Here is a 20,901-nt window from a genome sequence, read left to right as displayed (position 1 = left end):
ACGCTTCCCCCCAGCCTACCTGGGCCTAACTCAGGGGCCTGATAAATATTCAGTGTCCAACAGTATTTTGCATGTGAGGGTCAACAAATGAGGCAGTAGGGAATAAATGAAGGAAGAAGGAAATGAATGAAGTGCACAGAGGGTATTAGCTATTGTGTTGGCAACATGCAGTGATAAAGAAAAGAAACAGGAGTCATGCAGCAGGCTGTAGGATGCTCTTTGTGGCTCAAGAACAAGATCCTGGCCTTTTTATTGACAGAGAAAAGGGCAGGTCAAACTGAATATGGATATAGAGCTTTAGAGAGGGTGAGTCCGATGATATACTGACCCCCACCCATGGCGTCAATCTTATTAATATGGTGTTCCAGTGATCAGTCCCAGGACACAATGTACATCAGTCAATGGTCCCCTGGATTTTCCTGGTCATACCTTGTGATGTCTACCCATTGCCCCAAGGCCATCAAGCATCCTGCTCTTGTCTAACTTGAAAGGAGCCTTGTAAACCCACAATTAGCATCTTGCTCTCTTGCATGTGGAGGGGAGCAGACTTGCCACCTTTCCTTCTGCCAAAACTGCCACTTTAACCTCTGAGACAAGAGGAGATGCAGGGCCTTGGAGGAGGCAGTGAAGGTGAAGAGAAGGTGAAGGGAAGGTGAAGCTGAGCGTCTGGCTGCTTCAGGAGAGGAACATCTGCCCAGACAATGGCTGGCTCCCAGCTTTGGCCACGCCCCTCTCCAGATGGCATTAGCTTTGGGCAAGGTTTCTTCCTTCCTATTTGTAGGCCTCCTACCCCCATGTCCTTCCTTCCTGTTGGCAGCTTGGAATGGCACAGAATTTATCAGTCATTAGCACACACAAAATATGCTTCACAGAGGCTGCCTGGGTGCATGTAGCTGATTTTCTCTGGAAATCTTCTGTGTTTCCAAAAGAACACAGAAAAAGAGAAGCCGTTTTGGGTTTTTCCAAACCAGTGTGAACATGGCCGTTACTTCAGCCCATCCATAGGTTTCCAAAGTTGGTCTGTGAGCACAACACAAAAGAGCACTTAGGTGTAGACAATTATGCATGGCTGGAAGGTTCTGGCAGTTGCGGCATGCCCCTGCTTGGGTCCAGCTTGCTCCTCAGATGGGTGCCCTCCTTGTCCCATCCTCCTAGGCCACAGGCTGGTTTGTGTGTTCACATCTGGCCTTTATTTGAAACTCCACCTCAAAGTATTTCATAGCACAGAATATCTTTCCTTATTAAATTCTCCCGCACATATTTTTTTCATAAAACAGGCACCAAAAACTACAAACCTACCTGTGGCTCTTAAAGTATCTGTTTATAAACCTTTGGAAACCGTTTGCAATTCGTTAATCACATTTTCAAAGGAAGTTACAGATTATAGATACACTAACAAATGCCATATACGATGCCTCAGCCCAGTAACGAGATCCTCACGTAGGGGAAGAGGGAGAGGGATGGGGGACCTGGGGTTTGTCCCAGGCCGAATCCCACGGGAGAGGGGAAATCTGACCTAGGAGTCTGAGATGCGAGATTTTAGTTCTTTTCCTGTCATTCTTTTACACTGTGGCCTCACGTTTGTCCTCGCTGGGATGGCAGGTACAGGAGACCAGCATGCAGTCATCAGTCTGGATTAGCAATGAGGTGTTTTGCAAAGCACATATTCCTAAATCATAATTCAAACTCCAACATTTGTGAACACGTCACTCAAACTATATGTTGGAAGTAGTTCATTTAAAAGGAAAAAAAAATGAAAGCACTAGATCTGTACACACTGGGACGCTTTGACTGCTTATGCCTGAAACCCAAGTCAGCTTTAAAACAATCTTGGAAAAGGCAGGGGGATAATGTGAAGGGAAGGCATTGGTCCATGCAGTGTCCAGGAGTATAATTGCCTCAGGCATAGCTTGAGGAAGGTGAGCACAGCATGTTTTCAGGCCCTCTTTCATAGCTGTTCTCTGCTCTCTGCTGGTTTCATTCTCAGGAAGGCTCTCTGCAGTAGTGGGAGAGATGGCCTGAGAAGCTCAAATTCACATGCTACCACCTTAGCAACACCAGTGGATGGAGCGCCCTCCTTTTCCAGCTAAATCTGGAAAAGCATCCAGACGGAGTCTCATTTGAGTGACATGAGTTATGGCCCCAATCCTGAGCCAGTCTCTTTGTCCTGGAGAGAGGGCCCTCCTTCACGGGACCAGGTCATCTGCCCACTCTGAGCTAGAGATGGTCTGGCCCTCACTAGGACTCTCTTTGCTGAGCGTGGGGTCCCTGGGCTTCCCTGTAGAAAGAAAACCAAAACGACTATCTTGCAATGTGAGGAATGGTGAGCAGGTGTCTTCCTAATGAAGGTCTGAACTCTAACCTTTCTTAATGGGAGAAAAGATGAGGGTAGATTTAGCATCTTCATGTGGAGTTTATTACCTCCCTTAACCTGTTTCATCTATGCAACAGCCTGCTGACTTTTCCTTTTCTCACCCAAATCAATCACGCTGCCATATTATTGCATGATCTAAAGGAGTTCACCCATGAACAAAGACCGGATGGGAAGTTTTTAGACCTGTTTTACATATCTGGTAAAGCAGGCATTGTAGAGGGACATTCCGTAAGCAGAGTTTCCAAGGCAGGATCCCAGCCCTGATTGTTTCTTTCAATAAAATTAAATTATAGGAACATGCTGTGATATGGAATGTGGTGGCTCATTGTCCAGTTCACTGAGAAATGTTCTTTGCCTCACTTTCTGATCACATCAAGTATCTTGAATACCAAAAATCCAATGCATTTCTCAAGGAGTTATTATTCTTTTAATGAAGAAATACATCCAGGAATGTTAAATAGTGATTCTTTAGATCACTGTGGGTCCCACTTTCACCAGATGCCATCTAAAAGGACTTTGACTCTTTAGCACATGCATGAATCTTTCTGCCAGGAGAATCTTGAGTCCCAACTTGGTATTAAGGACAGAACTGTGTGTGTATGAGATACCACCAGAAGAATTATCTTTAACAAACATCTCCTGCCTGCCCATGATCTATAGCACAGTGACCTGAAAAGTTACTGAATGGGTCTCCTTCATTTCAAGGAAATGAGATATTACCAACTATATATGAGAAACCTATGTCTTCACCAAGGTCACACCTTTCAGGAGTCATACTAGCTGCATATTGAGGGCTTATTCTGTACCTGCCATCTGATGCTTACCATTTTACATACTTATGTAATTAATCCCCTCAACTGACCTTTGCTGTGAACGTACAGTGATTTTTCACATTTTGCAGCAGAGAAAAGGGAGCTTGGAGCAGCTGAGTGCCTTCCTCAAGGTCACAAGCCCAGTAAGTGAGGGGACCACTGTGTTCTCTTTTTCTAACCAATATAGGTGGGCACATTTCCTGAGGATGAAGGTGCCCTGGACCATGGGGTCACTTTAGTCCTTACAGTGATTGGCATAGCATGAGGCTTAGATATGAAAGTTTGGTCGGAGATTTGTAATAGGTGGGGGTGTCCTCCCCCACACTGGCTCTATGATTTTATTTATTTTGTTATTTAAATGTTTAGGGTCCATTTTCCTATGCACATGAGGGGCAATAAATTCATCTTATGGAGCAGAAGTAAGAGCAATAAACTGCAAGCAAGTACTTGGAAAAGAATGAAGTATTGTTTAATTGACTTTAGACTTGGTAGCTTGCACTTACAAGGTGTCTGATAAATGTATGTTGAAAAATGAATAAAGAAGCTGTTTGAAGTGGCTAAAGAAAGAACTCCCCTGCCCCCCTGAAAATGGTTTAGGCCTAGCATTAGGTTACCTGAGAAATTTGGAAAGTTCTGCCTATTAAGGTCAGAAGCTGCATAAAGTTCTGGGGTGAGTGTCCCTGCAATGATACTTACTAAAATGGGACTTGGGGGCCTCCCCAGTGGCGCAGCGGTTGAGCGCAGCCCGCAGCCTCTGCAGCCTCTGCAGCCTCTGCAGCGCTGGTTCGATCCCCGGCTGCTCCCCAGCCACCGGCGGAGGGTCCCACATGGCGCGCAGACCTCTCCTGCCGCCCACTGCTCCCCTCAGCAGTGTACTTCGGTCCTTCTGCCTGCTCTGCTCCCTGCTCTGGCTCTGGTGAATTCTCTCACCCTCCTGCTCTTCTGACTGTACCCAGTACTTGTATAAATAAATGAATAAATCTTAAAAAAAAAAAATAAAATGGGACTTGGGGGAACATTGGCACAGGTAATAAGTCCCCAAGAATATCTGAGTCTATCTTCTCAGGGGCCCAACCCAAGTCTTAGCATTGTGCACCCCTCCCTCATTACACCTTCTCTCTGTGAGACCTGGGTGACAGTCCCACTGACCTGGTTCCTGTGCTGCATGCTCAGCACCAGCCTGGTTCTCTTGAGGGCCGGAGCACCCATGCACGCAGGCACTTTCCATAATAGCATCCAACTGCGGATCTGCTATCATTTAGAGCAGCTTCTGGGGGAAACACTTCCCTTCCTCTTCATCTGGAGTGGATCTGATATCGTCAAACTGACCGTGAATGAGTGTTATTTGGAAACCTGAGAGAAACTGTTGACCAAGGTGGTCAAGCCCAGCGCCTGTGAGAGGCCAGCAGCCTCTGAGTGTCTGCAAGTTCCTGAGAGCAGCTGAAGAGGAGAGAAGAGGGCAGGAAGATCACTTGGTCCGTTTGGTCTGCCACAAATGGAGATCTGCCTTGTGTGGCCTCTGTCCCCTGGACTCCAGGGAAGCCTGTTTAGACCTGTTTGATTCCCTGGTGGTGATCAGGGAATCACCAGTGTGCCTTCAGCACCTGTCTCCAGAGCAGCCGTACAGGGTCCAAAATGGTAACCTGCGGTTTAGGGTCTTATGGCACTTAGGGCGATATAGTATATCAGAGTCTGAGCAGTTAAATCAAAAGATAACTGTTTTATAGAGACCAAAGGAAAAAAATAAAATAAAACTATGCACACATACATATTTTCTCAAAGTCCTGTTAACCATGTCATATCTTAGAACTTTAAAGGGGGTTGCATATGCTTAGCCTGCAGTAGAGGGCAGACTTTCCTACATTATAAACACCCCAACAACCAACATTTAAAGGCCCGAGACATGAAAGTCCAGACACATGAACGTCCGGTAGATAAAATAGTAGGCAATTTATCTGACTGACTAACACCAGTGATTTAGGGGGAAAAACTAAAACCACTTCCCCGGTTATTAATGCACTCATCAGCTTTTCCAGAGAGAGGCCCTAATGGCCACTAAATCTGGCAGTGATTCCCAGCGCCCACATCTACTCCAGGTAAAGAAGCCGCGCACTGCTCGCTTCTGTGGTGGCCAGTGGGATAACAAGGAAAAGGCTCTGTGCCTGCAACATGTTACCAGGAGGTTGAAGCCAACTGTGGAGCTCAGTGCTTTTGTTTCCTAGCCAAGGAGAACGAGCTAGGTTCGAGCAGGAGGTGATGTGGAGAGAGCTGTTAAACAGAGAGGATGGGATATGACTGGGTTCTTGGTGAACCAGTTTAAGAAACCCTTTCCTGGGTCAGGGAACAGTGAGACTCTAGAGCTTTGGAGTAGAGGAGAAGGTTCTCTGCCACTACACAAATACCATGCAAGGAAGGCACGAGATTTGCATAGCACCTGGCCTATAGAGAACTAAGGAGTCCATTAGGTAAATTCACATCAGGCAATGAGTTGACAGTACATTTCCCAGCTCGGAGAAAATGTTTGCAGGCATCTGGCCTTGACTTTAAAACCATTAAAACTTCTAGGAATGCCTGCCTGCTGGAATTCTCACCGATATCTGTCCATCCACGCACGGTCTCCATCATGAAGCAGAATTTGAGAGGATAAAGGATTGTCCTGGATGATCTCATGGAACCATTTTCTTGTTCTTTCCTTCTCCCCCGCTAGTATGAAGAAGGAAAGAAGAGAAGGAAACCTAACTACAGTAGCGTTGACCTCTCCGAGGTGGAGTGGGAAGACCGAGATGATGTGGTAAGTGATTTGTTGTTTGCTGAAGCGGGAGCTGCCCTGGGCCCATGTCTGAAGACTGGGCTAGGAGCAGGCTGAGAATCCCGCCAGAGGGACACCTGGTCACCAGGGGGACATGGAGACCATGGGTCTCTTTACCACATTTGGCATCTTATAGCTCTCCCCCTGGTTGGACAAGCCCATCACCCATGTGCCCTGTGAGGTCTGCTGAAACCACCCCCTGGTGGGCTCTGGTCCTTGCGGCAGCAGATCAGTCTAGACTCCTCAGTGCAGTTGATGGCACCTCAGCCCTTGAGAGCCCAGACAGGAGCAGAAAACTCTGCCTGATGCTCATCGGGAGCACTTGCAGGCCATCCTCTGGACAGCCAGATCTACCTGTCAGGACAGCACAAGCTTCAGAGAGCAGCCCCAAGCTTTGCAGACCCACTTTCCTCCAGCTTGGTGCCGCCCCAGCCTTTTTCTCCTCTCTGGCCACACTGCAATAGCTCACATGCTTATTTCCCACACAGATTCAGCCTTTGGTACTGTATCAAAAGCTTTCCTTATGCCCACAATTTAACCCCGTCAGTCTTCTTGTTACTTCCTCAATAAATCAGATTTGTTAGACACGGCTGCCTTTGTGTGAATCCAGGCGGACTGTCCTTAATTAAATCGTAACTTCCCAGGTGTTCCCATCTGGATCCTGCCTCTTCACTTTTTCTCTGGTTTCTTTGTGCCAAGTCCGCATTTCTCTGCCCGCAGCCTCCTGATTTGTCTGAAGGCCTTTCTTAAGTCCCTCGGTTGAGTCAGCATTGTTTCCATCCCTCACTGTCCTACTTTCCTAAGGGATGTTGAGGGGAACCATTTGAAATCCTCAGCCTGGTTCTATGCTTCCAGAAATATGGCCCGTATCACAGTCCTCTTGCTGTGGCTTTTTCTTGCTTTACATCCTCTGCTCCCTGGATGTCTCAGCTAGCATAAATCTCTTTAGGCATTTCTTCCTTGCCTATAAAATACAAAAGTCATATCTGTTTTAGAAATTTAACCTATTTCCTTCTTCATCTGTCCTGTCTTTTAAAACCCAAGTTCAGGGCCTCCCTGGTGGCACAGGGGTTAAAGACCAGTGCTATCAGGCTATTGCCAGCCACTGCAGCATGAGTTCAATCCCCAGCAGGCCAGGGAGGTGATCCACAGGGTGCAGCAGACCTCTCCTGTCTCACCCGCTGCTCCCCTGAGCAGTGTATTTCAGGGGATCTGCCTGTTCTGCTCCCCACTCTCTCTAGTAAATCCTCTCACCCCCTACACCTCTGGTCTGCACCCCAGTTCTTGTGTACATAAATAAATAATTCTTTAGAAAAAATGAATAAATAAATAAAACCCAAGTTCAAACAAATAACTTTATGTTTGATAAAGTTACCCCCACTCTTTGCTGACATGCCAATGGCTTAAAATTGTGTCAGTTCAATCACCTGTAGTGTTTTACATCTTGTTCTTTAAGCATTGTCTTCAGGATTCACAGCAAATTTTCTTCATTGTGATGTAGCCAACACACGTAGCCCCCTTTTCAACCTGCTCACCCCAGGAAGTGGGCTATGCGGCTGTGAGACACGCAGCTCAGCCCTCAGACTGACTGGATTCAGATCCCACCTCTATTATTTGCCGACTGGTGGTTTCTCAGGCAAGCAGTTATCCTCTCTGCACTTCAGTTTTGTTTTTTGTTCTTTTTCTTCCCCAATATAGTGAGTGTGATGTTAATAGTACCAACCTCGTGGGGTATTGTGAATATTAATCATGTTAATCTATTGAAAGATAAAAAATGCTTGCATTGTTTGGATATGGTGAGCATTCAGTGAGTGCTGGCTCTTATTAGTATTATTCTCATCACCATCAATCCTCAGGCAACCTTCTCATTAATGAATGTCCCATAGACTTAACAGTTGCTAAATTATCTCATGAATCTTCGAGAGATGCATTCCATGGTTTTTTGCTTTACTTCAATTTTCACTTAATCTGTTACTTTATTTTGACTTTACTGGCCCTTTTGTTTTCTTTCCCAGAAGAGTTCAACCTTGTTGTCAACATGGTTCTCCACCCCTTCATCATTTCCACTTTAATTAATATGGAAGGCAAACTTGATTATGTCCCTTCTGACTTCAGAGTCCCACGGTCCGGAAGCACGCCCTCGGCTAGTTAATGCTGAGTTGACACTCGCTTCTCTTTCGTGTGTTACTTGAAGGGATTTATTTCTCAGCTCACTCTAATCATCACCTGGGCCTCCGTTAATCTGCAGTGAGCCAATATCTCCTTTCACTAATGATGGTTTGGAAAATGCCTTTTATTCCCTTGCCTCATTTTTTCTCATCGGAGGGACAGCACATCAAATCCCCAGCCCTGCACATATGTTCTTCACCTCTGTCCTATTTACGTTACTGGTTTCTGGATGTCCACCTTCCGAATACCCGCATCTCCAACACATGCAATGCTCTGCTTCTATACAAACTGGTCTCTGGTTGCGTCTTTGAGTTGGGTCTTTTGTCCTACCACCTTGGGAGCCTTGATATCTTTGAAAAAATGAATTCCTTCATAATTAATACTTTTGATTGTGAACATTCACATCACTTTCTCTACTAGGGATTTGAATCTCATTGATTGGATAATTCTGGAATCTATACAGAGCATCTTTGAGGAGTCTACATAAGATCCCACATGCCCATGTGCCCATTGTGGGGTTTTCAGGAAGGTAGCAGAGGGCAGCCTTTAGGTCAAGACCTAGTAAATGCAGCACAAGCAGAAGTCACTGAGACAAGCAGCACACGTCTGCCCTGCTGGAGAGAACTTCTTTGGAGAGAACATCTTTCAGTAGCCAGACTTCTGAGTTTTAGGACTATATCCATAACAGGTCCTGTGTGTTTCCAAAAAAAAAAAAAAAAAAGACATGAGGCTGCATGTACTAGTAAAACACATGCAAAATAGACTAGCTAAAATTAAACTAAGAAAAATGAGAGAAATTAGGAACCATTTAGATGAATGGGCCTTCTGACTGCAGGATGCTTTAGGCATTATGTCAACAGCAGGACAGGGCTATGAGAACCCATGAGCCAGGAAGGGACCAAAAGGCACGCACAGCACTGCCTGAATCATCACCTCTTAGGAGGTGATCTTCTAATCATCACCTCTTAGAGGAAAATAGTGTATATTCTTGGGTTATCAATTCCTAGAGAGGGTTGAAGGAGTTAAGGGTGGTTTTATTCCCAAACTTTCCACAATAATCAATTATTTGTACAAACAAAAAAAATGCTAATAGAAGTTACATTAAGTTATATTAGCATTAACAAAATGCTCTATGGATGGATGGTATTTTTCTCACAACAATCCTACAGAGTAGTTGTTACTGCCATCCTCACTTTACAGATGAGGAAACTGAGGCAGGGAATTTCTATCACAGTCCAAACCTGACTCCACAGTTCTCCATCATTTTGGTATGTCTTAGAAAGAGCCCCTGAGTCCAAAAGTCTTTGAAGACTCTCTCAGTGCCCCACAATGTAGGTGTTATCCTCTCCTGAGGGGCGCAAAGAAGATGGAAAGTGCCTCACATATGGCCAATAATCAAATGCTTGCCACACGGTGAGGTGGCTAATATTCCATCAGATTCTGCCTCAAGTCCAGCTGAAGCCCTTCTGTTGTGACCTGTACCCTTTTTCTGCTGCCCTCAGTGAACTCACTTTCTTCTTACCTGGGATGGCCTGGATGGAAAGCTGCCTCTGACTCCTTTCTTCCCAAAGTCCTATAAACCTCTTCTCCTGGGGCATATGACTTCAGGCATGTAATTTGTTTCCTACACCCACTCCAGAGTCACTGTGGCTCCTGCTTAAGCCTGTGTCCCTAAAACACCAAGCACTACCCACCAAAGTTGAGAGAGAGAGAGAGAGAGAGAGAGAGAGAGGCATAGTTCACATTCTGGTTGAATGCTTGCTTGGGAATCATAGACTTGTTTATTCACTGCTTCTCTGTCCCCTTTAATTGTTGGCCTGGCCAAGATTGCATATCATTAGGGCCCTGCAAGTGCAGGCTGTTTGTGCACCGGGAAAGGTGAGGCTTGTTTTCTGATGTAGATAATGCAAACCACCATTAGGAGGACAAACTATCATTATATAATTATACACAAAATTTAAGGTGATCAATGAGTCTCGGGGGGAAGCTTCCTTAGTGAGCTGTAACACGGGAGGAGGAGCTAGCTGCAGGCTCTTGGCGGAACAGAAAGTGTGGCCGCCAACTGTAATGTGGTTGTTAATAAAGGGGTGCTTTGTCTGGCCAGTTCACTGTTTCAGCTTCAGGGTGCAGACAGGAGGAAGAATTCACAGGGCCTCTGGTGAAGCAATTTTACTTGGAAGTGCAGATTTCTGGGGAGGAGGGACCTTCAGGGAGACCAAGGAGCCTGTTCATCTTCACCACATGCCCATCTTCAACTTGAAGATATTTGAACTTGTTTTATCAACTACATTGTGGTGAAAGTAAAGTCCTTCTTTAATGTCCATTGCATCATTGTATTTGCAAATATATGATATCTGATAGGAAAAAATAAATTGAACATCTTATACTTAGATGTAAAAAGTCATCTGTGATTTTTCAATGACTACATAATATTCTAAGATATGAACACACCAAAATGTGTTGGAAGTTGTCCTCTGCCAGGCCATCATTGTTTGCCCAGTTGCCCAATGTTAAAATCCAGGCAGTGGCCAGTTCAAGGTGTACGTGGACAGCACTGAGAAGCACTGTTGGTGGCCCCTTCCGGCCCTGGCTGGGAGCAATAGGGTGGTTCCTCCCACCACTCTCTCCTCTGCTTTGAGTAACTGCTGGTAACACTGACTTATTACAGGATTTGGGGCAAGTCATTCCCTTTCTCAAGCCTCAGTCTCCTCAGGTGGACAAGTGATATTTCTAAACTGTTCCAGCCTCAAAATGCTCTATTCTTTCCAGGCAGTCTATTGAAAAAGCCCCAAGTCCCAGGCCCTACTCTGACAATAGGACAGAAAACCCCCTTCTCCCATCAGCCCCAGACCAGAGTACTTCATATTTGTGAGATCTGGGAAATGAAAACTTCAGGCTGTTACATGGTCAATTTTTTAAATGATTTCTTTGATTTAAAAAAAAATCCAGAAATAATAATACATTATGTTTATATCAGTGCTATACATTTTTATATTAATGCTTTGAATGTGTTTAAATGCTCTCTTCTAATTTGAGAAGCTGAGGTGATAAAATGGGCTAAAGGGCAGAGGATCTATGTGACCTTGAGCAAGTTTTTTAATGCTGTGCCTCGGTTTCCCCATTTATAAAACAGGAAAAATAATGGTACTTTATAAGATGATTTTGAGGGTTATAAAGCCCATGTCTGGAGTGTTGGAAGAGCTCAATAAACAGTATATGTAAGTGTTGTCTGAGCTTCATAAGAATCTGGTCTGCACAGTTTATACAGCACCTGACAGGCTCTCTGGGGCCTGGGAGTCCTCACTCAGGAACACCTTTGGCGGAATCAATGAAAGATGAAGAAATTGAGCCATGGAGAGATCACAGGACAGTGCTCTGTGTCATCAGTTAAACTTGAGCCTTGATATCCTGCATACCCTCTGTACCTTGGGCTGTCTCTTTTTCGCTCTGTGCCCATTCACAGGTGGTTAAGAGCAGCCGTTTTTTAAAAACCAGGGAATTGGGTCAGGTCAGGTCAGGGAAGGTTACAAAATTCATTTTGTTTGTTCATGAACAGCAATTAAGAGCAATAAAATCCATTAAAATAGGATCTACCAAAGGGCATCATCATAGTAAGATGTAATTTTTATGCAACTCACAATCAGTCAAAACAAGTTTCAAAAACTGGTTTAGAATATGGCCATCTCTGTCAAGCGAACTCGAGGTTGAATCCTGATTTGAGCTACTGAAAGGGATCTGACATTAAAGGAAAGTGAGGAGGATGATAATGAAAATGATGATGATGGTGGTGATGATGACATCAAATATTTATGGAACACTTAGGAGATACGAGGTACTCTTCTAAGTTATAACTCATGTATTCCGTTACCCCAACTCTATGAGATGGGCACTGTCATCAGTCCCCCTTTTCAGAAAAGGAAACTGAGGCACAGGGGGCAAGTGATTAGTTTAAGATCATAAAGTCCTGGCCACATCCATTTCTTTAATTACAGTGCTATCCTGCCTCATGAGTTGGTGTTCATGCAGTGTTACCTATTTCACGTCGTTGAAGAGAAAAGGAAGACTGAATAACTGTCAAAAACATTTGCCTCAAGAAAGCATCAGTGACCTTGGCCTAGGACTGTCCTAGGCCCCAAAGTCCATTGTTCTTGCTACTGGGAGCTGGGGGTGGGGTGGCACACAGGCGTGGAGAGACTTACCTAATCTCTGACTTGCCTGGGGAATGTGAGAGGGGAAGGTCCCAAATGGCTTTAGGCAGGCACCAGAAAGAGGAAAAATGAAAACCACGTTAAAGATAAATCGAGCCGTTCTTAAAAGTTAGAAAGTAGACTTAATTAGGACCAGCTCTCCCCATCCAAAACCACAAAAGTTAAAATGGGAAAATATTTCCAGAAATGCCCATTATGTGTTGTTAAAAAATATCTAGAGTAAAATATATGTTTTATTTTATACATGCCTCCAGCTAAAAATTATGCTTTTACTCTCTCTCACAAAAGATGGGAATGTGAACCCAAATCTAGACAGCCCCGAATCAAATTTAGGTTGCTTGCAAGCATTGCAGTTTTCTATCGCCAGATCTTATTCAAGCTCCTCAAAGGAGAAAAGAGGGGAAAGGATTTTTTAAAAAAAAAAAAAAGAAAAAGAAAAAGAAAAGAAGCAAAAAAAAAAAAACACAAGCCTTTCCTGACAGGCTGTGGCAAATCAGCATTTGCTCCTACTCCATTAAATGGCCTTCCCGTCATCTCCCGTCGGTGCCCACAACGGCACATCTTTCATCACTGCGTCTGCTGTCCTTCTCTGAACTCCTGGAAGGGCCACTCTTAATTAGAGGAGGTCAGCCGGGGGTGGGGAAGGGAGGGGGGCTCACTGTTCCTTGATGGGACCTGGGAAAATCAGACACAAGGTCGCCCTGTCCACTGCCTGTCAGCATCAGTGAGGCCGTTCATTGGCCCGGAATTCTCAGAGAGCGTTTGAAGATGAATCATGTTATGAGAAGTTAATCTCTGTCTTCCAAATGATTGGCCTTTAAAAAACAATAATAACCAACAAAACAAAACAAAAAACTACTGTATAGGAGAGCATCTTTAACTTGATTATGTTTTGAAAAATGATTCCTCTGTGAGAAACCGATGTTGTAACTTGGGAAAGGAAACTAGTGCTTGGAAATGTCTCGCTTCTGGAGTGCTGTTGCAAGCTGCTGGGGGTTCCTTTTCTGACTCGGGGTTCATCAACATCGCACGGGGGTTTTCTGTCATGGCTGTTGCGCGGGCGGTTACACCAGCACCCCACTTTGAAGTTGAAAGTCATTTATTCAGTGTTGCTAGCCTCTCTCCCCTTGCACAACAGTCTGGAAGCTCATTCCTGAGAAGCTGTGTTTTAGGGGACTGAGCACAACAGACAGACTTCCCGGAAAAGCACCAAACTTCGAGGGGAGAAAGACCCGCCTGTCATCCCTCAGCTTTTTGCCAGCACTGAATGTGCCCAGGCTGTGGGATGCAAGGTGCCCAGATGACACGGTAACCCAGGGAAGAAGTGACACCCCTTTTCTTATGTCATTTCAGTTAAGAAACGCCATGGTGAATCGAAAGACTGGGAAGTTCTCCATGGAGGTGAAGAAGACAGTGGACAAAGGGGTACATTTTTCTCAAACATTCTTGCCGCTTAATTTAAAACAAACCACTGTGAAAAATTAGCTTTGAAAGCTCTATCTGGAATAAATATCTTTCGCTGAGATCATTTTTCTCTTGTCTTTACTTATCTCAAACAAGATTCATGTAGTACTGTTAACCTGATCATAGTGTGTCCATTTATTTTTATTTATTTCTGGAACCTTCACCTAGCAGACTAACCATGTTTTCTTTTCTCTATGACTTTTTTTTTTCAATCTAGAAACGGGTTTTGGTGATGACAAATGACTACTATTATACAGACATCAAGGGTACTCCTTTCAGGTAGAGCTGACCATAATACATGGACATTCCATCAGACCATCAGTTGTGTTTGTACAAAACCTGCTGACTCTCAGAGCTCATCATGTGAAGATAACCAAGCACCCTGCCGAAAGGCTGGAAAGAGTGAGGAGGAGGCTTTTCCCAGGCTGCTTTTGTTTCTGTTTTCCAGAAGGGGGAAGATGGTTCAGGCTCACCTAGGAGAACTCACACAGTTTGTCATGGCTTTGCATCTCATTATCAAGCAAATAAGCTTTGGGGGTTCCAACTAAGGGTGGAGAGACGAGTTCAGAGGGTTACCAGGGTCCTTAACCATCTAACTTGCAGCCTAGTGAGTTCCATTTCACCTTTTATTTCCATGACCAAAAAAACCCAAAAACCAAAACCAAAAAAATCCTTCAAACTCGGAGGTAGCATCTCCATCCATACATGTTGTGCTTCCGTTTTAATTTTTCTGAACTGTCCTCTGTGCTTGTGTACCTTTGAATCCTGTTATTTCTCTTTGTATCAGTCCTGAACTATGGCTTTGCCTTCTTGCCTGCTTTCAGATGTGTATGTGGCCTTCTAATGTCTCCCTCTGCTTTTAACTTACTATGAAAAATACAAAAAAAATAAAACAAAAAAACACCCTATGTTAAAAATTATTTCACTGGGGCTAGTGCCTCATAGAGCTAAGGAGTGAAAGAACTGACCAACTATAGATTGATCTGAGAGATAAATTGTAGCTCTGTTATCACCTGCCTCCAGGGGTCATGGGTGGATTTCATTTGGAACCAGAGCAATTGAGGAAACCCATGGCTGCTAAGTAGGTTTGCCAAATGAAGAGACTGTGTTTTCAGAACAGACTGTGAAAACACAGTCTCTTACCTTAGGCAAAAATAGAAAGATGCCTAAATCTCGCCAGTGGGAGGATGAAGCCCTCAGTGCACTCTTGGGAACAGTGGGAATGAAAGATTGCCTTTTGCTCTGGAGAAGGGATTCATTTTCCCAAGTCCCAAACTCTACAGGTGGAAAAGACCCATCTCTGGCTGAATGTAGGACAAGAAGATGGTAGTGCAAGCAGAGCACATGGCCTTTAGCAGGGTGTCAAAGAGGAGGCTTGCTAGAAGGGCGAGCAGTTTGCTACACCCTTTAAAAACACACAAGAGCAGCCAATTGCTTCTGGCACTTCCAATCAAAAATTACTTTGAAGCAGCTGATTGAACCTAAGCAAAACCAACACCAGCTATAATCAGTGGGGTTTTGAAAGTAAACTGTTGGAAAAATTGTTTACAGAATATGAAATGGAAATGTGAAAATGGAAAATAAAGAGTTAGCCCACAAGTCTATTCCAGTCGATGCCATGGATTTCAAGGTCTGCTTTGTTTCTCTGCACAGTTTAGGTGTGGCGCTCTCCAGAGGCCATGGGAAATATTTCTTCCGAGGGAATGTAACCATTGATGAAGGTAAGAGGCTGCCTTGGCCCATCCAACCTTTTAGTGTGAGAAGGAATCCCTGGAACCAGCCATTGAGTTAAATGAAGAACTTGCTTGTCTGTCCAACCCCCTGCATGGTCCCCGGGCATTTGACTCAGCCCCGTGTCAGCTTACTTGCCAACACGTTCAGAATGGTCCCAACTAGTGATGCTTTTCCTTACGATTTCACTTATTTATATTCTGCTGCAATGCACAAAGTTGTTGAGGCAACCCGTCATGAACCAATTATATTCTTCTCATCTATAAAAATCAGTACCAGGAAAAATACAATCTGTGTGAAAAATCAAACCCCAGGGGAAAGTGAGAACAGAGATATGCAAGTTTTAATGTTCTGTACTGTTGAGCCACAAATTTCACTGGTGTTTCACGACAGCCTGGGTCCAAAGGGAAATGTGATCATGTAAATGATTGGCATAGGACAGAGGAGCGAGAAGCACCTTGAGATTCCCAGGTTGTCTGACTTCATAAGTCATCGGCACCCTGTCAACTCCCAGTAAATGATAACAGTTATTATAGCTCTTTAAACTGTACAACTTTGGTCTCACCTCTGTAGTCCTTGTCATCTCCCAGCAACTCAGTAGCTCACTGGCATTACCTACAAACTCACTGGAAGAGTGGAACTGGCCTCTGCAGGGCTCCCCAGCCCCGGAGGCCTTGAGTAAGTCCCTTGCCCAAGCTGGGTGTCAGGTTTTGCATCTCCTCAGAGAAGGAGCTGGACCAGACCAATACTCCTTCTGGGTGTTCCCAGGGAGCATGGTCAAGAGCAGGAAGGTCAGTTGCAAGTCAGATTTTAATTGGTGAGGGCTGGTGGTGATGAAGATGGTGGACTTCCAGAAGTTGTATCACCAGAAGTGGCTTACTCTGATGCTAGGCGGAAGGAAAAACGAGGTTGGTGGTCCCTAAGATAACGAGTTCCACAGACAGTCTTCTGGCTTACTGCTCTCCTGGCATTATTTCACAGGTGTGGGTTTTTGTCTTCAGATTGATTGTGAGATCTTGAGGAATTAGAGGAAAGTAGAGGTGTCATTGTGCTGGGCTTCTAGAATCAGAGTGCCCACCACAGAGCTAATCCTGTGGTCTCTCTTCCAGAGACATACAAGAGAAAACAGGCAACCTTGTGACTCAGGCAAGATCCTGTATGGAATGTGCAGTTCCCAAAAATCAGTTTTTTAACTTCCAGAATTTTCCAGCTCTCTGGGCTGTGTGTGGCTCTGTGAATATCACTGCCCAGGAAGCCAGAAAATTTATGTCAAAGTCATCTCAGGTCAAGCAGAAGAAACAGTTCATGGTCAGAACAATAGAAGAGAAATTTTTTAATGGATTACTTGCCTCTCACTTGTCCATTCTCTTTGTCAGCCCCTGCCCCTCCTCCTCCCATCTTTCTGTCTCTGACTCTCTCTCTCTCTCTCTCTCTCTCTCTCTCTCTCTCTCTCTCTCTTCCCCCCCCCACTCTCCCTCACTCACACGACAGTTTTTGGCATTGTCTTTCCAATCATTTCTTTAGCCCCTATCTTCCCCCTCTATGTTTCACAGCTGTTAGGCTGAGAGGTCGCATAGAAGAAATTTCAGAGCTAACTTTAACCACCATGCAAGAAATTTGTCTGAATCCTCAGCAAGGGGGAGAGTATCTGGTTATCCACACAAATGAGGTCACATCTTCCTCTCTGCATTGGGCCGCTGTAAAGAGCAGAGCCTACAGTCCTGCCAGCTCTGCTGAGTAACAGCCCAGGAAAGCTGTGTCCTCATGGGCTGACTAGCAGAAGGACTTGTCATCCAGGCAATGGCGTAAGGAAGCTTCTGCTCTGTCCTTGGAGACAGAGAGTTCCTTGGGGATGGCCACCACATTTCTATAACATGCGGCCCCCAGAATCTAGGAATTTGCAACGTGTTCTGCCACCGTCAGACATGACATAGATGGCGAACAGGTAGGCCTTGCTCCAGGAGTGAGGAATGGCTTCTGAGGTTGAAGGCATGGGCTCTAGTTCTGCCTGCCAAAATCATTCCTCTTTTAAACTTCATTGACACTTTGTCTATATCTTTGATATATATTGTGGATAGAGAGTATTCAGTAAAAGAGTTAATGTCATTATTGTCGGCATTTTCAGTAGTCAGTAAATGTGATTTTTGTGAGGAGGGCCAAAATCAATGGTGAGAAAGTAGAGAATAATTCAGTTTCCTCAGTTCCCCAGTAATTCAAAGAGGAAGCAACCAAAAAACCCCTTCCATTCAGTGTCTCATGTGTAGTTCCTCTGAAAGACAGCCAGAGGGGGCGTTGCAGATCAAGGCCTTTCTAAAACTAGAAAAGCAGACATAACTTTTACTAGCTTGATATTTCAGGAAGGTAAGATGCCCCCTCAGAGCTTTTGTACTTGGTATCCCTCCACCACATCTCTTCTCTCAGTTATTTATGTGACTCTCTTTCACCTTCTTCAGGTCTTTGCTTAATAGTCACTTTCTCCGTGAATCCTTGTCTTATGAGTGTAGTTACCAATAAAACTCTCTCTGTCCTTTCTGTCTCTTGGCATCTCCTATCCTTACTCAATTCTCTCTTTCTTTCATAGTCCATACCATTAACTTATGTGGTTTCCTAAAATAGACCTTACCACTAACTATGTATGCTCTCTATATTAATTTTATTTACTTAATCTCTTTTTTTGCTGCTAGACAGTAAATGCCACAAGGGCAGTGATTTTTATTTTGTTCTCTGCTGTATTCTCAGGGCTTAGAGAATATATGGTTGATGTGAAATGTGGTTGATGCTCAGTGAATGTATGGAAGGAAGAAAGGGAAGGTGGGAACAAGGGAGTGAGGCAGCAAAGGAAAGAGGGATGGAGGAAAAGGAAGATTGGGTGGGAGAGAATCAGGAAAGAATGATGAATGGATGATTGGGTGGAAGGATTGTTCTAGGAACTAATCACTGTACCACTTAACCTTCTCATGGAGTCTGTGAGTTTGGCATTGTTACCTGCATTCCATAGTTAATGGAACTCAAAGAGTCGAAACAGACATTCCTGAGAAGGGAAACTAGGGTATATGTCCAGTTGGATCCTGTAGATGATACTCTATGGAACTTATTCCTTGCTTCCTCTAAGACCAGTATATTGTGTGGTAGGTCTAGTATTACCTTTTTAGTACATTCATATTTGAGGAGAAACCTGGAGTCCTGAGTGCAGTAAGATACTCTTGGTTATTTGGGAAACTGATATCCTTAAACAGGCTATAAGCATCATCGGAGTTCTTGAGGTTGCCCTTCAGGAGTATAATCTGCTGGTGGCCCATAGAAATGCAGTGACAAGAAGACATAGGAAAGAATTCTCAGTGTTAGGGTGGTCAGGAGTATGCTATGAAAACGTCTCAATTTCCTGTATACCCCATCCCCTGGCTACCTTTCCATATAGATGATTCGTTTTTACTTAGCTCCTGTAACAACTAGCAAATTTTTCTGGTCAAAAACAGTTGAATATTAGCAATTTCATACCACTCACTGGTGATTTTCACCTTTACAACCACCCACCCCTTAGGGAATTATTATTTTTGCATGAAGAAAAGGATATTTAGAAAAATAAATGTGCTTCTGTCACACAAGTATTAAATGGCCCAGCCCAGTTCCCAATTCAGAATGCATGGGGCTCCAAAGTCAGTGCTTCTACTATCGTGCTAAGTGCCTCATCCAAGACTCACTGGTGTATCATTTATCTTCAAGGAGTTAAGGTTGTCCTGGGATACTCAGGCAGGGGAGGTGGCAGTGATGGCTGAGCAATGTGAAAGTGGGAAGAGTTCTGCCTGGGAAGAGAATTTTTTTCTTTTGTTCAGAGTCCCTTCTCCCAGGTAGATGCCTTTGGGGTTGATGTCTACCCTTCACCTATCCCATGGCCCTACCCTGGAATATTTGAAGCACAGGAGGAGAGAGGGTGTGTCAGTACCTGACACAGGGGCGACTTACTCATTAACCCCTTCTCCTTGACCTCTAGGCCTGCATGACTTAGAACATCCCGATGTGTCCTTGGCAGACGAATGGTAAGAGTTAAATCTTTCATCAGCATTGGTATTTGTATGCTGCCCTCTTTGTTTTCATGTTGTCTTTACCCAGTTGTCCTGGTTCAAAGCAAAGAATGGTGATGCTATAAATATTTACACATTCTTGTTTTGGGCCATGTCACATTCCTAGGTCCTACTGCAACACTGATCTACATCCAGAACACCGGCATCTGTCTCAGTTAGAAGCTATTAAGCTCTACCTCAAAGGCAAAGAACCTCTACTCCAATGTGAGTGTACTTTTAAACATGTATTGTGTGTGCATGTGGCAGTGGTGAGAAGTGAGCAAAGACATAGTTGGCCTCAGTTTTCAAGGGAAGCTTTGCTTTGGCAGAGACTACCAGTCACAGTAAATCCAGCCAAATATGTGCTTCCTGTAGGAACAGGAGAATGTAGGTTACTCAAGTCACGCAGAGTCCCTCGTCCCACTTTAACCCTCTGCATTGGATTTGTCCCCTTATGGATCTGTTTAGTCAAACCCCTGAAGAGGATGAAAATGTGACAACTTGGGAGGGACTGTAAATATATCTCATCCAGCTTCCTCATTGTACAAATGAGAAACCAGAACTTGAAAATGAGACTTGCTTCACCCAAAGCCAGGAGGTAGATCTCCTGGTTCTCTCTAGAGTGAGGTCTCCACTGTGAACATGTCTCTTGTGGTCCTTCTTCTGCTTGCTCTCCTCCACCAGTTACCCCCTGAGAGAGCTTAATGAGCCTGAAATGGCCCATAGCTGGTGCAGAGGGGCCGAGAGAGAGCAGCGGCAGGCTTGGTGCTCCCCATGTTCATGAGTAGATCCTACACTGGCACAACTTTGTTCCAGTGGTGAACGTTTGGGTAGGGGGAGATTCACTAAAAATAAGCATAGCACCTGTCATACTCCAACACTTATTCAGTGATGTGAAAAGTCCCTCACATATAGTGGTAGCTCATGGATAACCACAGGGGCCTTATGAGAGGTGTGAGGAGGTTATCCTGCTAAGCAGCATCTTTTCAGAATGGCTATACTTTCTGTGATAGTCTCTGGTAGAAAGAGGATCAGATGGGCTATCATATGAACATAATTTTTTGATTTTCTTTGACTTTGTGATGACATTTAAAGAATAAAAGTATACAGATAATAGATAAAGAGCACTTATATTTACCATCCAGTTTTGTCCAGTCTTAAAATTTTGCCATATTTGCTTCAGGTACTTTGAAAGAAATAAAACATTACAGATAATGTTGATGCCTATGAGTATCCAGCGTAGTCCCATAACCCACCCCCAAGTTTCACCATC

The 20,901-nt window shown here is 44.3% G+C and overlaps 1 protein-coding gene across 1 annotated transcript in view; it reads left to right on the top strand.

The window, feature by feature from the left end:
* Nucleotides 1-20,901, top strand: part of CACNA2D3 (calcium voltage-gated channel auxiliary subunit alpha2delta 3) — a gene marked incomplete at both ends in the record, with an annotated part of 806,408 nt that overhangs the window by 622,730 nt on the left and 162,777 nt on the right. Inside the window, 6 exons of the mRNA XM_084248330.1 lie at nucleotides 5,894-5,977; nucleotides 13,726-13,797; nucleotides 14,054-14,115; nucleotides 15,490-15,557; nucleotides 19,559-19,604; nucleotides 19,756-19,853. Coding sequence (XP_084104456.1) covers nucleotides 5,894-5,977; nucleotides 13,726-13,797; nucleotides 14,054-14,115; nucleotides 15,490-15,557; nucleotides 19,559-19,604; nucleotides 19,756-19,853 — 430 coding nt within the window. The remainder of the gene's footprint in view (nucleotides 1-5,893; nucleotides 5,978-13,725; nucleotides 13,798-14,053; nucleotides 14,116-15,489; nucleotides 15,558-19,558; nucleotides 19,605-19,755; nucleotides 19,854-20,901) is intronic.

The sequence above is a fragment of the Talpa europaea genome, assembly GCF_964194135.1.
Source record: "Talpa europaea genome assembly, chromosome: 11".
NCBI lineage: Eukaryota > Metazoa > Chordata > Mammalia > Eulipotyphla > Talpidae > Talpa > Talpa europaea.
Note: the sequence above shows the minus strand (reverse complement) of the source record. Positions and strands in the feature narration are given on the sequence as shown.